At 40.2% G+C, this 21,285-nt stretch overlaps 2 protein-coding genes across 3 annotated transcripts in view; one reads left to right on the top strand and one right to left on the bottom strand.

The window, feature by feature from the left end:
* Positions 1 to 21,285, top strand: part of Cdh20 (cadherin 20) — a 251,995-nt gene that overhangs the window by 225,820 nt on the left and 4,890 nt on the right. For both annotated transcript variants that reach the window (XM_021654245.2, XM_060371554.1), the window contains exons 9-11: positions 2,256 to 2,377; positions 7,757 to 7,874; positions 13,794 to 14,045. In XM_021654245.2, the coding sequence (XP_021509920.1) occupies positions 2,256 to 2,377; positions 7,757 to 7,874; positions 13,794 to 14,045 (492 nt within the window). The remainder of the gene's footprint in view (positions 1 to 2,255; positions 2,378 to 7,756; positions 7,875 to 13,793; positions 14,046 to 21,285) is intronic.
* LOC110559024 (inorganic pyrophosphatase 2, mitochondrial-like) lies at positions 17,683 to 18,861 on the bottom strand. The gene has a single exon (XM_021654246.2). It carries the CDS (start codon positions 18,783 to 18,785, stop codon positions 17,862 to 17,864), a length of 924 nt encoding a protein of 307 aa, XP_021509921.1. The 5' UTR covers positions 18,786 to 18,861; the 3' UTR covers positions 17,683 to 17,861.

The following is a 21,285-nucleotide window of genomic DNA, read 5'->3' as shown; positions in this document are numbered from 1 at the left end:
ATGGGTGTAAGATGAAATCTCAGTGTCGTTTTGATTTGCATTTCCCTGATGACTAAGGACATTGAACATTTCTTTAAGTGTTTATCTGCCATTCTATATTCCTCTACAGAGAATTCTCTGTTTTGTTTGTTTGTTTGTTTTTTACCACAAAAACTAGTGGCTGATCTCTGGAATCTACATAAAGATGGAAAAAGAGAACTGAGTCCACAAAGTTGTCCTCTGACCTTCACACACACAATACCATGCCTGGCACATGTTCATATTACACACAGCATGCATATACATACATACAGGTAACATTTTAATTAATTATATAAAAATAATAAAAGAAATAAAGGGGGATGAGGGGAAAGATGAATCAGTAAAATTAAATAAAAAAGGAAAAGAATGTTACAAGAAAGAGAAAAAGCAAAACATAGATAAAATATTATTGTATAATAAAGAAAAATGTATAGGGCTAGAGAGTTGGTTCAGTATTTAAGAGCACATATTGTCTTGGAAAGGACCCAGGTTCCATTCCCAGAATTCACATAATGGCCCATATCCATCTCTAATTCCAGTCCCAGAGAATCTGGCAACCTCTTCTGACCTCTACAGGCACACACATGGTGCACTTAAATGGAAGCGAAACACTCATACACATAGTAAATCTTTAAAAAGAAAACTACATAAGCAAAACAAGATAGCATTACAAGAAAAATAAAAATCACAAAAGCAGGCAGATCTCTCTGAGGCCAACCTGGTCTACAAAGTGAGTCCAAGACAGCCAAAGCTACAGAGACAAACCCTGTCTTGAAAAAAATAATCATAAAAGTTTCATTTAAAAAGAAAAATAACGGGCTAGTGAGACAGCTCGCCAGTTTAAAAGCTCACACGCTTAGTGGCCAGTGTAAACTGGAGTTCACATGAAGGTGAAAGAACAAAACTGACTCTACACATGGGCAGCAGCATGGATGTCTACACGTATACATACATAAAAATGCTATAATTTAAATCAATCAATCAATCAGATACTAAAAGTATGGCAAACTATAAAAACTCAATGAGTGGAGAAGTTCTGAAGCAGCTTTTTCCCCAAACATCTAGTTTTGGAGCGCGTCAGGTGGAGGAGTCATCAGCTGGAGTTTATCCTTCCTACAGTTCACATTGCTGTTGAGTCTGAACCCATGAAGCATCAGTTATCCCTGACAGAGCTGTATTTGTGTTAATAACATTCCTTCTTCGTGTACAAGCAAGCACTACTGTGTACACTTAACTTTGCAATTTGTGAGCCAGGCAGTTTCTTACTCCAGAGATCTATTGCTCCTCCTCCCTGTAGGGCCACAGCCACAGATGGCTTCCTTACGTTTGTTGTGCAGCCTTTCTGCTTCTGTGCTTTTATCTCTGTACTGAAGTCTCTGGCACAGTCCCTCTCTTTCTCCCTTCCTTAGTCTGGATTTTCATTCATGGTAATCCCATAGAGACAGCTTCTAACTCACCACCTTTCCTCCAGAACAGCTTAATATAGACAGATTTATTTGGGGATGGGGACAGTAAAACATAAATATTTTTTAGAAAGAAAGAAAAAAGTGAACCCAAAGAACAATGTATTCTGAAGTGTAGCAAAATTTCTCACAATTCTGTCTTATGATTGCTGTTGTCTCCATGGTGGAGACCAAAACAGAAAGAATAGACAGGCAATATGGGCGCTGTGCACTTGTTTCCAGGCAGCAATTCCAAGTCACAAACCAAAGTACACATTTCTCCATGAGTGCCCGTGGCTCTTGCCCTGGCCAAACCTGTAGCTTTGGAATGAGCTTGACCCTGTAAAATCCTTTTGGTCCCTAGGCAGAAATAAATGTGCAGTGTTTTATGTACCTCCGTGCATAACTTGAAACTTGATTACTCGACCTAAGTTAAGCTCAATGTCCCACAATCACACATCCTAATTGGAATCGGCTATTGGAAACCCTAGAATACAGAACTGACCTTTAATGCTATAGCCCAAAGTGTGAACCAAGCGGGAGGCAACCTTGGCTTTTGTAGCACTTGCTCCCCTTTTAAGCATCCTGCATGATCCCCGATGACAACCCTACTCCCAGAACATGCATCCTTGTGTCCCAGGTTGTGCGTGGCCACACTCTCAACAGGGAGCGCACACACTATAGTAATGTTATAATTTCCATAAATTTTATCATTCCCTGATAAACCAGATTGACAAAATTGTCTTTCTCCCTTACTGAGCTCACCGTCAATGTTCCTTATGTTCTCTCTAGACAATCCCTCCCAAGTGGGAAGTGTCACTGTCACAATCAAAGTCTCAGATGTGAATGACAATGCTCCAGAGTTTCCCAGATTCTATGAAGCTTTTATCTGTGAGAATGCCAAAGCTGGACAGGTAAGGTGATCACCTTGGGAAACCCCAGATGAACAAAAGTAACTGTAAAATATAACTGTCTTAGAAAGGGTTTCGATCACTGTGATAAACTGCCATGACCAAAAGTAATTTAGGGAGGAAAGGCTTTCTTTCATCCTATACTTTCAGGTGATAGTCCATTACTGAGGGAAAAATCAAGGCAGTAACTCAAGCAGTAGAGGAAACCGGAGGAGGCAGGAGCTAATACAGAGGCTATGGAAGAGAGCTGCTTACTGGCTTGCTCCTCACAGCTGACTCATTCTTCTTTTTTTTTCTCTTTCTTTCTCTTTCTTTCTTTCTTTGTTTCTTTCTTTCCTTCCTTCCTTCTTTCTTTCTTTTTCCTGAGCCTGGGTTTCTCTGTGTAGCATAGACTGTCTTGGACTTGCTTTGTAGACCAGGCTGGCCTTGAACTCATAGAGATGCACCTGCCTCTGCCTCCTGAGTGCTGGGATTACAGGAATGCAACACCACACCCAGCTTTGATCTGTTTTCTTACACAACCTAGGATCACCTCCTCAGGGGTGGCATTACCATCAACATGCTGGGGACCTTCCATATCAACCATTAATCAAGAAAATCCTCTACAGACTTGCCTAGAGGCCAATCTTATGGAAGCATTTTCTCAGTTGAGATCCCTCTTCCCAAATGACTTTATCTCATATCAAGTTGGCATAAAATTAACCAGCACAATAACTGACTTCATGATCAACAACATGTCCACACCAGAAACTATAGATTAGAAAACAGAATCTTCAATTTCTTTATATCAGGTTCCAGTCATTTATTTGTTAAGACAATCACTTGGAGCCAAAATTATATCTTGTGGTCTGAATAGTACTTTAACAGTTCTTGGCTCACAGAATTCTCAGCTTACAGAAATTACCAAATTTTCAGAAATGTATTTTTAAAGTTCATTTCTAAGCTTAATCTTGTATTGCAAATTCCAAATGGTTGGACTGAGAAACATCCAGAACTCCATTTTCAGTGGCCACATATTAATGCTTTGTCAGGTAGTGCGCATCTATCTGACCTTCCATAACTTCCCTTCTGCTCCTTGTATGCATCCTGCCTCCATTAGGAGTCTTAACTTCCGTCTTAACGCATATACTGTGGTCCTATACATTCTGGTAGAACGAATGGGTCAAGATCATTTTAGTATGAAAATTAGAGATTTGAGAAGTCCACATCTGACCAGATAGTCACTCAGACTGACTACAACCCAGATTTGCCCTCACTTCTGCCACTTGCCTGGAACATCACCCAAGCATCCTCTGCACAAAGCTGTGTCTCTAGGACCAACACTTACTTGAGCTCTTTCAACATCCTTAGCCCGACATGTCTTTGTCTTCTATCCAAAGAAAGTGACTTTGTTTTGGGAAAGCAAGAAGCCCTGCAGTGACTCAAATCCAAACTGACCTCAACTCTGATTCTTACAATTTGTTGCAATGGTCTGCATCACTCTTAAAAGCTTTTTCCAAGTCTAAGATAATTGTACTTCCATATTTATTAAATTTCTAGTCTAAGAAGGCCTAAGATATTACATTCACTAATAACAATTACAATAAAAGCTTTGTTGAGCAAGGCAAGATCCATGGTCAGAGCTGTAAAGAGCCACATTAACAAGCCCGCAGTTTTGTAGATTATGTTACACATGAGACAAGGTCAGAGAGAACACATAATACAGCAGAGTTACTGTGTGCAATGGGCAAGTTCTTCTAAGTGAGCCGGGCTTTTAAAGCTCTGACTAGGTGGTTTGGGCTTTTAAGATGATTTCTTTTGCTATCATGCTTTTTTATTATTACCCATAATATAGCATATTTTTATTTTACAATAAAACATAATTTAATATAGGTATATTTTATGCCATGACAAAAAAAGGCTAAATGTGGTTATGAATTTAGATAATGCTGTGTAGTACAATGAAGGAAGCGCCCTCTTTCCTCAAAACACAGCACTTTCTGTCTTGAAGGTGCTGAGACAGAAGGTTGCACTATGAAAAGTGAATAGTATCTAAGTGCCACTCCTGCTTTTGGAGCCACATGTGTCCTCCACTTCCAAGGACATCTCTAATAGTCCTTTGTGAAAGTGTTTGAAATGCAATTTATCTGTGACTTGGAGTTAGGGGACATTGTCACAAGCCTCTCCCATCTGTCATCTTCAGCCCAAAATATGAAAAATCCTAGCCAATGAAGTGGGCTCTGGTTTAGAAGGGCTTCAGAAGGACATAGCTAAGGTTATGGCATTGTTATATAACTGATCTGGTTTTCTTGGGCTAACACTGTGGTCATTATCACCTCTGCCAAGTGCATGTGCATGTTCTCCTCTTACTCATAGTGGATTACGGCCATACAACACTGAAGTGCATGCCTGATGGTTAAAGATGGAAAAATGAAGAGTGCTAAGCAAGATGTTAGACAAGTGGGGCTAGGGACTGTCAGGAGAATGGAGGCCAATAAATCCAGCCAGGGTGCTCCCACTGTGAACTCCACCATTCTGACTACCTACCCTTCAAAGTCCCATCTCACCAATACACACATGGTTTTACTATCTGTCTTAAAATTTGTTCTACTGTATTATCTATTCAAAACATTTCATCCCTTTACATTTGACAATCAAAATAAAACAGGACAGGATTTGCCTCTCCATGGAGATAAGGCAGATGGTACCCTAGGTTGTGAGCAGCACTGGCATGAGTCGGGACTGTGTGCGACTTTCTCCCCTTCTCCCCTGACCCTTGGCCTTGTTACTATTCCATTCTGTCCACTTTTAGATTCAGTGGTCAGGTATTCCAGGAGGCTTACCCTGAGATGGAGTTCTGATAGATGATGTTTTTAAGACTTATGAAAATGAAAGAGGGAAAAGGGAGCTATTAAATTAACATCTTTACAAAGTTCTAGAATAAGAGCTTTCCCACGTTTAAGGGGGAGAGTGAGGCCTTTGTACTACCCTGCATCCAGTCATCACTGCTTGCAGGTTGCCCTCAAAGGATGTGATAACCATGGGTTAGGTGACTGGCCAGCTGCAATGAAGGCGATCCCTAAAGAGACAGGCAGGTGAAGAGCAGAAGAGTCCTCGGAGGATCTGAACAGTATGCAGAAATCCCTTGCTGGGTAGCCCCTCTAATCTCCAGCATTAAAAGTCCACTTGGTCCCTCAAGATGAATTTGATAAAGTCATTTCTGTTCTGAAAGAAAAACAGCATTTCCAGCAGAAATAGCAGGTTTTACAGGGCCAGGCCCAAGTTAACTAGGACCATCTGTGCTACAGGATGTTAGAGTAAACACCAATGGAAGCAAGCTAATCAAAACTCTGTCCATAACCTTCCCTACCACTGCCTACAAGGAATGTTCCAACTGTCTAGTTCCTCCTGCTTTCTTTAGTGGCTTTCCCGTTGAATTTCCATAGCCTTCATAAAAAATATTACTTTGAAGAACATTAAAGGAAAGACAGAACTTAGCCAGAGTGATCAACCAGAATCCCTCTTGCTCTCCCTGACACTAAGCTCCATTTTTTATTTTATTTTTCTCAACTGAGCTACACCCTCACACCTCTGACTGTAGTCTGCTTCCCATCCTGATGAACTTATGCTTTTTCATTAATATTTTTATTACATATATATTCACTTTACATCCCAATCATAGCCATCTTCCTCCTCTCCTCCTGGTCCCACCCTCCCTCTTCTCCCTACCTTCCCTCCCTGCCTCCTCAGAAAAAAGGATCCCCCATCCCTGCAACCCACCTGGCACATCAAGTCACATCAGAATTGAGGGCATCCTCTTCCACTGAGGCAACACAACACAGCCCCACAAAAGGAAAGTGACCAAAAAGCAGACAACAGGGTCCATGTCAGAAACAACCCCTGCTCCCTTTATTACTGGACCCACAAATGTAGCTGCCCATCAGCTACATATGTGTAGGAGGCCTATGTCCAGTACAGGCATGGTCCTTTGTTGATACTTCAGTCTCCACAAGCCTCCTTGGGCCCAGATTAGTTGACTCTGTTGGTTTCTTGCGGAATTTGTGTCCACTCTGGGCCCTTCTAGTCTTCCCCTGACTTCTCCACAAGTCTCCCAGTGTTCCACCTAATGTTTGGCTGTGAGTCTCAGCATCTGTTTCAATCCACTGCTTGGTGGAGCCTCTCAGAGAACTATGCTAGTTCCTGTCTGCAAGCATAGAAAGTAGCATTAATAGTGTCAGTGGTTGGCTCTCTCCCATGGGGTGTGACTCAGGTTGGGCCAGGTATTGGCTGGACATTCCCTCAATCTCTGCTCTAAGTTTATCTTTGCACATCTTGTAGGCAGGGTAAATTTGGGGTCTAAGGTTGTTTTTTTGTTTGTTTGTTTGTTTTTTGTTTTTTGTTTTTATTTCTTGGTGGTTTGGTGTTCCCCTCCCTCCACTAGAAGTCCTGTCTGTCTAGAAGGTAGCCTCTTCAGTCTTCAAAACCCTTGCTAGTAGGAGTGTTAGCTAGAGTCACCCCCATATCCTCTAGTCAATGACCACTGGGTTTGGGAAGAAACAAAGAAAGAAAGAAATATTTTCTATATTTCAATTAAAATGAAGGCACAGCATATCCAAACTCAGGGGATACAATGAAAGCAGTGCAAAGAGGAAGGTTCATAGTACTGAGCGCCTTCACAAAGAAATTGGGGAGTGCACATACTAGCAACTTAACAGCACCTCTGAAAGCTCTAGAACAAAAAGAAGCAAACACACCCAAGAGGGCAAACAGCAGGAAATAATTAATCTCACGGCTGAAATCAATAACTTAGAAACAAAGAGAACAATATAATCAATCAAACTAAAAACCAGTTCTCTGAGAAAATCAACAAGATAGACAAACCCTTAGCCAAACTAGCTCTATACCTTTTCTAACTCTCTCCCTCCTAATAAAGCATGGCTGCTCTGTGGTCCACGTTCCTGAAGCCACATTCCATAGCTTAACTCTGCCCTGTTTGTGTTCTCGGTAATAGTTATTCTTAAACAGGGGCTTCTTCAAGATAACAACTTAGCTACAAAATGCTCACTTAAAGATGGGATACAGATTGGGTGAGAGGAGAAAACTGGGGATATGTAGGGACACTCCATGGTTCTTTCACTGTCTTCTTATTACAACACTTTAAAGTAACTAGCTAAGATGTGGGAGTATGTGGGAGCATCTGAAGCATGTAGGCAACATTTATCCTTTACCTATCAACATAGTCAAGATCAAGAATATGCTTACTTAATCCTAAACTATAGGATTAGTTTCCAGGATAGTTTCAGGACATCTCATTGGGTAAATGACTTACTATTGTTTAGGGTTTCACTAGACTTTGCTTTTCCTTTGGCTGCAACTCACCCTGAATTTATGTCCCTCCTTTAGCTGATCCAGACAGTGAGTGCCGTGGATAAAGATGACCCTCACAATGGTCAGCATTTCTACTACAGTTTGGCTCCTGAGGCTGCTAACAACCCCAACTTTACTGTCAGGGACAACCAAGGTAATCGGGTGGACATGGGCTATCTGTATTTTTCCACTTTCCTACTGCTCAGGCTGGACATTTTGAGTTAATACGCCTACACCATACAAACAGTATCAAGTTTTCAGACCTTTTTAATAACAGGGAGGACATTAATGCTAATTTGCAGTCCCCAAGGTTTTGTTTCATAACATCAAAGACAAAGAGTGCCCTCTGCTGTCTCGAAAGCTTTCATTCCTCAGTCAGTTGACAAACATTTATTGATACTTGATGTGTAAGAGACATAATTCAAGGTTCAGTGATAAATTTTCTTCCTTTAGTTAAATTCAGAGCAACCGTATTTACATGTTCTGTAAAGACAGAAACAGCCTAAGAGGAACAGTGCCTTAGAGAAAGAAAACAAACCTGAAGGAACATTTCTAATCAAAGATATAAAAACTAAAGGGGGAGGAATAAAAAGCCTTCACAACAAAAGAGGAACGGCTACATTAACAAAAAAAAAATAATAATAATAATAATAATAATGGAAGAAAAATGCAAATACAAAAACACTACAGTATTCACAGAATTCAAAATTTTTTCCTATGGAGACAAGATCTGGCAAAGTATCCTGCACTGGCTTCAAATGTACGTTCCTCCTGCCCAAGCCTGCAGAGTACTGAGACTATAATCATCTGCAATCACACCTGCCTCAAACAACTTTCTAGTGCAGAAAAACCTACTCAGGTGGGGTCCCCATTGCAAAAAGTGCTTGCTCCCTTCTAGGACCTTTCCAACAAGTGCTCATTAGCAGAGGGGTTCACAGACTTAGCATATGCTTGGGGCTTAAGTAGGGAGATTCTTTTGTTTTCCAGCAGGATATACTTCAAAGAAAGGTCAGAACAATTGAAATCAAGCTGTTGACTGTTGGATGAATCCCTTTGTTAATTCTGCAGCAAACTGACTTGGGAGTCCTCACTTCGCTGGGCTTCAACACACTCATCTTAAGGGTGACTTCCTAGCAATCTAAACAAAGGTTAACAAAAAGATCAGGCATGCTTTGTCTTCCTCTCAAACTTCATTTTGAATACTAAAAAATTGCTACAACCTCATAAATAGAAGTATTCTTCGGCCTTTTAATTACCATAAAATATCTACGGAAAGAATTTTACAATTAAATAGCCTCAGATTTTTGTGCGTTTATGGTGGTGTGTGCTGCGTTCACATGTATGGGTACACATGGGTAGTGCGTGTGTCAGAGGTTGGAATCAGATATTTTCCTTTGGTCTTTTCTTTTTAATAATGTGTGTGCACAAGTGAGTTCAAGTGCCAGGGGCTGGGGGATGAAGGCGTTAGATTCTCTGAAGTGGAGTGGATGCTAAGGACAGAACTCAGGTTTTCTGCAAGAGCCTTAACCCTAGGGTGAGAAGAGCTGGCGTTAGGGTTTTTCTTCGAGTTTTTAGCTAGGTGTCACTCTCTTCATTCATACCTGAAGAACACAAAAAACAACATGCAGCAAAAAGATGCACATTTCTTAAAGGTGGCTTTGGGAACTGCTCATGGAAGCCGTGCCATGCAGATGGGTGAGTAGAAAACTGTGACAAAAGGAGGTCACTCATCTCTTGAAAGTTTCTCAAAATAGAAGTCAGTGAGTCTTCAACACAAAGTATGAACTCCTAACCTCCAGATGACAATTTATCACACAGGTATTTTTTTTCTAGAAGTTATTAAAAACAGACCCACTTTTAATAAGGTGTGTCCATCATCCCTGTCCCCACCTTTTGCAACACAATAAAGCCTTTTTTAGTAGGGGTTGTGGAACCACTGTGGCTCAAATCTAGGGCCTTGCACATGCTAGGCAAGCCCTCTACCACTAAGCAATGTCCTCATCCCACCCCTTCCTCCTCTTTATCTTTTTGTTTGGCTTTGGATTTTAGAGACCAGGCCTCACTGTGTAAATCCAGTGTAGTAGAAATTGAAATGCAGACCTTTCCTGGCCTCAATGGCCCTGTTGTAGCTGCCTCCCAAGTGATGGGATTACAAGGACATACACACTACATACCATCATGCCCAGCTTTGTGTTGTTACTTTGTTGACGCAAAACATGAAACAGGTTGTTATATTATAGAACAGTTTAAAGTTTCAAAATCATTTTCTCAGCTTTGCTTTATTGGGCATTTATAATGACCCTTTGAAGTATGATTTTCATTGTCCCATTAACAGATGCAAATAACACAAGATCAGAGAGTAAGCAATCATTAAGAATGGGAAAAGTGAATGGGGTGAAGCTCAGCAATAGAGCACATCCTTCACATACAAGGCCTTTGGTTCCATCTCAACACTACATAAAAGACAGACTGGTACTAGAAATTGTTGCTCTAACTTCTTGTTCTAGCACTTGCACATGGACAGACACACACACACACACACACACACACACACACTAGCTCCCTGTTACCTTAGAAATACATACTCTTTCTTAAAAAAAGTTACTAAATCTCTTGTTATCACTCTTAACAAAAACATTTCAAATGGCTAATATATGCTAGTCTCAAGAAGGCCAGACTTATCCATGTAATATAAAGTTCTGGGTGAATTTTTTGTTGTTGTTGTGTTTTGTTGTTGTTGTTGTTGTTGTTTCAGCTCTATGTCAGCCTTTTTCAAAATCCTTATGATCTGGGTTAAATTAAAATAAATACAAGTTTTGTTTAAAGAAAATTTGATTTTTGAAAAAATAAAACTGCAGAGAATAATTAACAGCAGCTAGCTATTAAATCCAGTGAGAGAGGCAGAGAATGGGTTCTGTGGTAAATGGGTAAATAAAGACCCTAAATAAATAAGTTAGCCTAATAATTGATTGCTGTCATTTTGCACTGAGAAGAAAATAAGGTGAAAGTAAACCTATGTCAAAGCAGAAAACAATTATAATTATCTGAACAAGTCTGACCACTGTCTTAGGATTTCTACTGCTGTGATAAGGCACCATAACCCAAACAACCTGGTGAGAGAAGACTTTATTCCATCTACAACTCTCATGTCACTCCATCACTGAGGGAAATCGGGGCAGGAATTCAAGATAGGACCCTAGAGACAGGAACTGTTGCACAAGCCATGGAAGAACACTGCCAACTGGCTTGCTCGTCTTTTACAGCATTAAGAACCACCAGCCCAGAGGTGGCACTGCCCACAGAGAGCTGCTCCCTCCCACATCAATTATCAATCCATAAAAAGGCATAGGCCAATCTGGTGGGAGCATTTTCTCAAAGTTCCCTCTTCCAAAATGAGACCAGCTTGTATAAAGCAGACAAAATAAATAAACAAATAAATTAAAAAAGCTATCACACCACTAATGCTAAATTAAAAAGCAGGTGTATGGTACCACAAAAGGAGTACGTGCTTTAGAGTCTGTGTAGCCAGAGCTCAAATACAAGCTTTCCTGCTCTCTAAATTAGTGACTACAAAAAAATTGAACTGAGGCTCTAATTCTCTCACTGTAAAGGGGAGGAATCATTCAGCATCACAACATGTACAAAATACAAAAACCGGCACTTGAATGTAAAACAAAACACCTACCTGGTACCATTAAAAACAAAACAAAACACGGAGGCAAGTATACATAAATTAAGGGAGAGTGTGTTAAAATGGTTTGTGTGGCACCTGGAAGTTATCCACCTCATTCAGTTGTGTTTCAGGCTGCCTGGTTCTTGCATTCTTTCAATTATGGCTTCAAGGAAAGAGAAGGAGAGTCAGACACCTGCTCATTTTGCATCAATTAAAACAATTATTTTGTAACGCCCAACTTAAAAACAGTAAGAAAGCATGGTCCTATATTACTTTAAGAAGAGAAGAACCAGAAATATTGATGCTCACTAGCCATGTTTGCTTTAAGTTTTTAGAAATTGTATAAACTTCTAGTCGATGTGAAACACATCCAGAAAAATATCCTGTTAATAGTATTATTTTTGTTGGTTTTGTTGTTTATTTTGTTTGGTTGTTTTTAGCAGGGCCTCACTCTGTAGCCCTTGCTAGCCTAGAACTTTCTGCAGTTCTTCTGGCCTCAGCCCCTTCCCCAGCTCCAAGATTACAGGCAGGTGGTGCCACCATATCCAGATTGATTTTGGCTTTATAAATTACTTCTTATGTATCCTACCACATATCTTAAACTATTCCTCTGCTAAAATGACCACAATGTCAGAAGAAGAAAAAAACTGCTTCGTAACTCAAAGCCTTTCCAGGTAACTTAAAAATATAAGTTTTAAAATTCGTAAATCTAAAACTTTATAGTATTTGGCAAATATCAACATCACTACAGCTGCCCACACAGAGAACTTTGAGAAATATACCTAACCACTTAGCTAAAAAAAAGAATTGTGTTCTGTACATAGAAGCATTTAATCGGGTATAATGTGAGGGTCAACATCAACAAGAGGATGATTTTGTAATGTTGTAATTACAAAGAAATGAGAACTATTTAAGGTGATGACTAGGAGGCTGGGGAGATGGCTGAGTCAGTGAACACTGCGCAAACGTGAGAACTTGAGTTCAGAGCCTAGCTCACTTGTAAAAGCCAGGTGTGGCAGTGCATGATGCTAGGCTTGACTCTTGCATAGAGGGAAACAGGTGGATTCCAGAGTTCACAGGCAGCCTATCCACACTGAAGAGACTCCAGCTCAGAAACTAAAGTGAAGAGCAAGGAAAACAACTCACATAAATTTCTGGCCTCGAGACACATGTGAACATACATGGGCATACGAACAAACTTACACAGACAAATTCCTCACACAAAAGATAAGGCGTTGTCTACACGCCCTGAGTTAATCGTTAGACCATGAAAAAAATATCACAAAGCATCATGCTATATCTCCAAAAGGAATATAATTATCTTTTTATTAAAATTCTTAGTTTTCAAATAGAAAAAAGTACTAAATTCTTATTTTTTTTAAATGGGAAGAAATTAATAGCATAATTTTCACAAGGGCTGAAAGATAACTCGACAGTTAATAGCACCTGCTGCTCTTCCAGGGGATCCAGGTTCAATTCCCAGAACCCACATGACACCTTACAATCATCTCTAACCCTAGTCCCTGGGGACCCAACACCCTCTTCCGGCCACTGCAGGCACGAGGCACACAGTGGTGCACAAATATGCACTTGGGAAGAATAGCCATGTGCATAAAATAAAAGCTAATAATTAAAAGAACAGAGCTCACCAAAGTCATATTAACTGCATAAACTCAGCCCACAGGCCAGGAGAAGTTGCAAGCTGTGTCCTAGAACCAGGGGATCAAATAAGCTTCTGGAAATGACAAGTTCTTCAGGAAGTTGGAAACACCAAGTGAGAGGCATAAAAGAAAATAGCAAAAGACGTGAATTCCGGCCAGAATAGCAAAAATAAGCAATCCTGTACGACCACATGGGCTCCTCGGCTTCCCTTTCCTAGGGGCAGCAAGCAGCCCAGGGCCTTGGCCAGCTGCTGAGCAGGAACAAACAGGGACCAAAAATCACCAATGACTGCTCATTTCTGTCAAGTTTTCCCAGGGAATTTGTGTTAGATCTGAAGGCTGACAGTTTGCCCTGGGCACTTTATGTCACAAAGGGTAAGACAGATTCTCACAAAAGGGCTTCTCTCTTAGGCCTCAGGGTTTTGCCTGGAAGCAAGCAAAAAATCTTTATTTTCAAATCTAAGTGCTGAGCCAAAGCAATCTGCAGTACGGCAGGCCGCAGCTGCACACACCTCCCAACCGCTCTCCTTCCTCTACCCTGTCCCTGACTCCCTGCTTTCTTCAATCCAAGAAATTAAACCCCTGGAACTTCCATTTCATTCTCTTCTTTTCTCTTTTCTTCTTCTTCTTCTCTTCTTCTTCTTCTTCTTCTTCTTCTTCTTCTTCTTCTTCTTCTTCTTCTTCTTCTTCTTCTTCTTCTTCTTCTTCTCTCTCTCCCCTAAATGCCTCACTCCTTCAGATAACACTGCTCGGATTCTAACCAGGAGGTCCGGCTTTCGACAGAAGGAGCAGAGTGTCTTCTACCTCCCCATCCTCATAGCGGACAGCGGACAGCCCGTGCTCAGCAGCACTGGCACTCTTACCATCCAAGTGTGCAGCTGCAATGATGATGGCCAAGTCATGTCCTGCAGCCCAGAGGCCTACATGCTCCCAGTCAGTTTGAGCCGGGGTGCCCTCATCGCCATCCTGGCCTGCATCTTTGTCCTCTTAGGTGAGTTGGTGGCTCCTTTTGTGTGTGGGTGGGTGGGGGAGGAGGTATCCACATGATTTTAGACATGATCAGTTAACCCTCTGTCTCAGCTACTCAGAATTGCTCTTCTTCCCCCAAGCTTACTCCAAAAGGCAGTAGAGTGAAGCCTGGAGAAAAGTGCGGAAGCTGAAGACAGTGCCACCCCTCAAGGTCTCTTTGGAAAGACTAAAGCATTTAGATTTATCAAGTGTCTACTGTAGACTTGAACACAATACTAGGCACTGGGGTTAATAGGACAGATACACCCTGGCCTTCACAGTTTACCGCAGATGATGAAAATTCATATTGGCATGATAGAACCAAAATCACATGGGAGAGGATACGATAATCACTTGGTCAAACCCATTTCAGGTAAGTGGCAGCTAAATCACAGAGGTAAAGCAACAGGGCCAAAGCCAAATATCAGAAACAGAGGCAGAACTGATGTTTAGACAGACCACACACTGGTCACCCTCCCTCTTCCTCGGTGGCTTGCTTCTGAGAGCTCATGTACGCACACGCTACAGGTGGCTAAGCATTACCAGGAACAGGTGCAGGGTGTGTATCCTAAGAAGACAGGGACCGAGGAGAGTTGCCACTGCACCAATGCAAATGGCTGGTCAACAAGGCTCTCACAGAAAAGTAGAACTCCGAACAGAGACTGAAAGAAGTGAGAATGAGCCACATGGATTTCTGGGAAATAAGATGTTTATGCCATGAGCCTTAGGCACTGTGGTCACCTAACAAATAGCAGTGAGTAAACGGGACTTCTTTGTCTCAGCTGGGCGAAGAAAGGAAGTGAAAACAGGCTACTGTATGAACACTACGGGTGATCCTTCCCTCTCTCAGCCCCAGCTATCTTGTGCACAAAAGCCCCAGTGCAGTTGCTTTCTAAGTAGGCACTCAAAAAAAAAAATCATCTCTTGAGTACAAGAAGCTATCTGCATTGCGTCTCACCTCCATTCTGCCTGAGTTAAACCATACCACACATATCTTGCTTAGAGAAAATCCAGTGTTCAATATAAATGAAGCCCACAGCTTCCGTGTGGATACATTGTAATTCCAGCACTCAGGAGGCAGATTGCTCCATCCACAGAACAAGTTCTAGACCCATCTAGAAATCCTTGGCTATGTAACCAGACCATATCTCAAAAACAAACAAATAAATAAACAAATAAGTAAATAATAAGAAAAAGTGAAATTGCAGCAACTTTCTGAACAGGGTAAAGACATAAAGAACTCGGGATTTAAGTTAAAATAGACTTGGGGATGTCTGCATAAACTCTTTTTCTCTAATTTACCTAAACACAAAAGAAACTGAGTCACACCAGAGAAATTCACTGTGGAAAATGTAGGAAGCATTGCACTGGCTTCCTATATAGGCATTTGGAATAGACTTCTCAAAATACATTTTAAATTATGACATGGGCTTTGGTTGTGTTTTCCATGTTCTGTCTTATATTACGAGAAAGGAACATAACCTTCCCTAGACAGCTGTTAAGATTCCTGGCCATTAGCTGAATGGGCAAGTAAAACCCATCTGCAATTCCTGAAGTGTCCATAAGGTGGCACTAGGAGACCTTGTGTGCAGAACAAGAAAGGCTGTGCGGGTTTCCCCCCTTTTCGAGTAACCTGCAGAAATTTCCAGGCTAGCTTCTTCTGTCTTTGGAAAACGCTGTAAGTTCATTCTGGTCCACAGAGCCATCATTACAAAAAGCCTGATTTAAAGAGAATGGCTCAGATTGCTGTGAGAGATAATTTAGTTTGTAAACCAAGCCCCATCTTTTAAACTGCACAGAATAAGAAGTCTCCAGAAGCTAAGGTAAACACAAGTGTCATAAAAGCCCACTAGTTTCACACTTGCCTGCTTCTGAGAGAGCACACCTAGATTTAACACAATTCACACATCTCTAAGGTTTACACTACAAGTTGATTTACACACACATACATGTAGATAATTAAACATGTTCATTTGGGTAATATTTACTGTCGGGGGAGGGGCTTTTTTCACATACCTAGTTCCTAGAAAACCTTGTGCCCTGTACACAATACCTACAGAAGATTCAGAAGAAGCCTTCCCAGAAATGATGTTCTTCTCTCTGAAACCAGATATTCTTCATCTGAATAGAGCAGTTTTTCCCAAAATCTGATTTGGGGAAATTTAAGGCATAATTTAATGGTCATTATTCATAATTTAAGGCATTATTTAATGGTCATTAGCCATAACATTTTATGTAAACATGTATCAGCCTTTCCTTTTCAGAGGGTGACTAGCTTTACACGACGCCAAATTTTACACACCCAGCGGAACTCTTCCCAGAAGAGCCCAGAGACACTGGTGGCTTTTGCTTCTTGTTTTATTAAAAATAGACGTCTTTCTCATATGATGCATTGTAATTGTGGTTTCCTTCTCTCTGCTCCTCCCAATTCCTCCCCACCTTTCCTCCCAACCATATCCACCCCTTTCTGTCCCACATTAGAAAACAGACTTCAGAAAATGATAATAAAATGTAGTAACCTAAAAACAAAAACAAACAAACAAAAAAAAAAAAAAAACAGTGGAGTAAGATGAAATAAACAGAAGGAAAAAAACTCAAGGAAAAAATCAGGAAAAAAAGGAGATATATATGCAGAAACACACTTATTCCCACACTCAGGAAACCCATCAAAACACAAAATGGAGGCCATAATTTAAACTCAAATGAACTGTAGGGTAAAGAGAAAATAAAAAATTTTTTAATAAGTAAACAATAACAACATTAAAAGTAAAAAGCCCTGGCATGAAACAAGGAGCCTCCATAGCTGCTGTTGGGTTCACTTTCTGTTGGCCATCCACGGAAGGACACGCAGTCTACCCAAGAGAGTGGTTCGTTTCTCCAGTGATACTCCCTTAGAGGAAACAAAAATCTTCATCTGTAAGTGGTTACATTTGCAGATAACTTTTGGGTTAGAGATGGGGGCATGTATCCACATCTTTCACAAACACATCAGAAAGATCATTTACCATGACCAAGATGGCTTTACCCCAGAGATGCAAGGATGGCTCATCATACATAAATCAATGTAATCCACTATGTAAACAAACTGAAAGACAAAAACTATGTGATCATCCCACTAGATGCAGAACAAGCCTGTGTCAAAACCCAACGTGAAGTATTTCATTGAGAATTTTTGCATCTATATCCATAAGGGAAATTAACCTGTAATTCTTTGGTCTTTATGTGGTTTGAATGTGAGGGTAACTGTGGCCTTATAAAATAAATTGGCAATGTTCCTTCTATATCCATTTTGTGCAATAATTTGAGGAATATTGGCCCCTTGCTCATTTTGAAAATATGGTAGAAGTCTACATGGAAACCATCTGTCCTTGGGCTTTGTTTGGTTGGAAGGCTTTTATTTTTTTTTTTTTTTTTTTTTTTTTTTTTTTTTTTTTTTTTTTTTTTTTTTTTTTTTTTTTTTTTACTGATAAAAAAATTTATTCATAAATTTGTGATTTTGACATTTAACCAATTAGACACCAAAGCAAATGAAATCATTAGCCAAAAAATGCCTTTAGATTCTGCTATGAAATTAAGTGAAATCTTTTTTCTTTTATCAATAAATATCTAAGAGGGAGAAGTTCTGTATATCAGTGTTTATTTACAAGTTTATTTTTAAAAAGTTTTAGAACAATGATGTTTTGAAAGGAAGTCATCAAATGGTCATCAGCTTGTTTGGCAAGAGCACTGAGGGAAAAGGAACCTCAGGGATCCTCAGAGGAAAGTTGAAGTCTTGATGTAGAAGCCTCCAGTGTCCCCCTCACTTGCCAAGGAAGTGCCATGTCTCTTCTGTTGAAACTTCTAGATTGCTTGCTTTACACATTGAATGTGTCGGGGCCGATTCAACCAATGATCTTGCTTCCTCTGGAGTGCATCGGAAAGGGCTATCACACACGTACACATTTACACAACTGATGGCTCCCCGGTCACATTTCTTTGCAAGCATCGCTTTCCAGCATTCATGTGCATTGTTAACAACTTCAAGGGCGAAATCCTTGTTTTTGAATTCTCCATTGAAAGCAAACTTGTTTTCTGGCTTTCCTTCTGGTACCTTATAAAGTCTCAACCAATCGAGAGTGGCCTCCAGGTAGCCTGGCTTGAACTTCTTAACATCATCAATATCATTAAGTTTTTCAGCGTCAGGATCATTCACATTGATAGCAATTATTTTCCAATCTGTTTCACCCTGATCGATAAGTGCCAAAATCCCAAGGATCTTCACACGAACCACATCTCCACAGGAAAGAACCTTTGAGCCTATTTCACAAACATCAAGGGGGTCGTCGTCTCCACCGAATTCTGTGTTCTTATCCTTCAGATGGGGGTCTTCCCAGGTCTGGGGGAGGGCCCCGTAATTCCATATATAGCCCTTGTGAGGGAAGATATTTGGTGTAAAGCGTAGTTTTCCATTCTTCTCATCTTGTTTAATGGGATTCAGTGGCTCCTTGGTGGAAATCTCCATTTTGGCATTTGTCCATCGAGGTATTTCCACAACCATATTGACCAAATTCTTATATTCATCATTTCGTGACTTTTTTCTGGGAATGCCGTTTTCCTCTGTACAGTCCACCTTCAGAGGAATATCATGGAAGGCGGAAATGTAGTGACCAGCTACATTCTTGAAGAACAGGCGGTAGTCCGGCGAGCGGGGCTGGCCGCGCTCCTCCGTGCGGTACACGGACATGGCTCGGCGCGGAGGGAGGGCGGCGGCCCCCACGCGCCACCCTCGGCCGACGCTCAGCCGGTTGGAAGGCTTTTAAATAGTGTTTTTATTTCACTAACTGTTATAGGTCTGTTTAAATTGCTCGTCTGATCTTCATTTAATTTTGGGAAGTTGTATGTATCAAGAAAATCATCCATCTCTTCTAGTTTTTCCAATTTGTAGAAGTAGAGGTTTTTGAGGTGTGCCCTTGTAATTTTCTGGATTTTCCTCAGGGTCTATTGTTTTGTCTTATTTCATCTCTAATATAGTTAATTTAGATCTTTTCTCTGCCCTTTGGTTAGTCTGGATAAGGGTTTGTCAATTTTTTTTTTCTCAAGAACCAACTCTTTTTTTTTTTTCATTGATTCTATGTCGGTTTTTTGTTTGTTTTTCCTATTTTTTTTTTAATTTAGCTTTGACTTTTATTATTGCTTGCCCTCTACTCCTTTTGGGTGTAGATTCATTGTTTTGTTCTAGAGCTTTCAGGTGTGCTGTAAAATCATTACTATGAGCTCCCTCCAGTTTTTGTTTGTTTATGTAGGCACATAGTGCTATGAACTTGCCTCCTTGCCTCCTTTAACTGCTTTCATTGTGCCCCATAGTTTGGGTATGTTGTATATTCATTTTTATTCAATTATAGAATGTTTTTAATTTCTTTCTTGATCACTGTCTTGACCCATTTTTCATTCAGCCATGAGTTTTTCATTCCCCATGAGTTTGTAAGCTTTCTGTTGTTTCTGTTGTTGATGATACCTGGTTTCAATCTGTGGTAGTAAGATAGGATGCAAAATGTCATATCAATTTTTTTATATCTGTTGAGATTTGCCTTGTATAAGAGTGTGTGGTCAGTGTTGGAGAGAGTTCCTTGAGCTGCTGAGCGGATATACTCTTTTGCGTTTGGGTTTTTCTGTAAATATCTGTTGGGTCCATTCAGCTTACGACGTTAGCTCCAGCTTGTCTTCGTTCAGGTTTGTCTGGATGACCTGCCTACCAGTGAGTCTGGGCACCGAAGTCTCCCGTTATCAGCCTGAGGGTCAACACATGATTTTAGCTGCAGTAGTGTTTCTTTTATGAATCTGGGTACCCTTATGTTTGGTGCATAGAATTGCAATGTCCTCTTGGTAGATTTTTCCTTTGACTAATATATAGTGTCCTTCCCTATCTTTTCTAATTAGTTTTCTTTTGAAGCCTGTTTTGTCAGATATTAAAATATCTATATCAGCTTGCATCTTAAGGTCCATTTGCTTACATTATCTTTTTCCATCCATTTACCCTGAGGTGATATCAATCCTTGATGTTAAAGTGTGTTTCTTGGATGCAGTACAAAGGATCTTTGTTTTCGAATCCAGAGTTATTAGGGAACTGAGACCATTGATGCTGAGAGATATCAATGAGCAGTGTGTATTGATCCCTGTTATTTTGTTGTTGGTGGTGGTGGTTCTACTGCTGGTGGTGGTGGCAGTGTGCGCGTATGTTTTGTGTGTGTTTGTGTGTTTCTCCTCTTTATTTGCTGGCCTGGAATTATTTATTCTTTGTGTTTTCTTGGGTTTTAACCTGTTCATTGTTGATATTTTCCTTTTAGCACTCTGGGACTGGATTTGTAGATAAATAATACATAAATGTGGTTTTATCGTGGAGTGCTTTATTTTCTCCATCTTTGTGGTTGAAAGTTTTGATGGATATAGTAGTCTGGGCTGGCATCTGTGGTCTCTTTCATTTTTAGAACATCTGTCTTAGCCCTTTCTAGTTTTTAGAATCTCCATTGAGAAGTTGAGTGTTATTCTAATAGCTTTGCCTTTGTAAGTTACTTGGTCTTTCTCTCTGTCAGCTTTTAACATTCTTTCTGTTGCTGTTCTTTACACTTTGTGTTTTGATTATGTGCTCAGAGAAATTTCTTTTCTGACCCAGTTTATTTTGTGTTCTTTATGCTTCTTGTACTTTGATAGGCATCTCCTTCTCTAGGTTATGAAAATTTTCTTCTGATTTTGTTGAAAATTGTTTCTGTGCCTTTGTTCTCTGTTTCTTCTTCCTCTGTTTCTATTATTTTTAGATTTGGTCTGTTCACAGTGTTCCAGCTTTGCTGGATGTTTTGTATCAATTTTTTTTAAGATTTAAGATTGTCTTTGACTGAGTTATCCACTTCTTCCATCTTGTTTTCTCTCCCCCCCCATCTTGTTTTCAATGTCCGAGATTCTCTTTCCCATCTGTTACTGAGGCTTACCTCAAGGGGTTCATGTTTAAATTACTATATTTTTCATTTCCAGATTTCCCCCAGTTTGGGTTTTCTTTACAGATTCTATTTCCATTTTCAGGTCTTGAACTTTTTATTTTTAGTTTTTTCACTGTTTGTGATTCTGTAGATTTCTTTAATAGATTTATTCATCTTCTCTTTAAGAATCATATTCATAAGGGCTATTTTAAGGTCCTTTTTTTGTGCTTCAACTATGCTGTCTCTCTTGGGGCCACCTGTAGTAGAAATTGC

This window comes from Meriones unguiculatus, chromosome 18 (assembly GCF_030254825.1).
Source record: "Meriones unguiculatus strain TT.TT164.6M chromosome 18, Bangor_MerUng_6.1, whole genome shotgun sequence".
NCBI lineage: Eukaryota > Metazoa > Chordata > Mammalia > Rodentia > Muridae > Meriones > Meriones unguiculatus.
The sequence above is the reverse complement of the archived record's forward strand: the minus strand, read 5'-3'. Positions and strand labels throughout refer to the sequence as shown.

Coding starts and splice junctions, on each gene's coding strand:
- LOC110559024 (XM_021654246.2), bottom strand. CDS start 18,785: ATGTCCGTGTACCGCACGGAGGAGCGCGGCCAGCCCCGCTCGCCGGAC.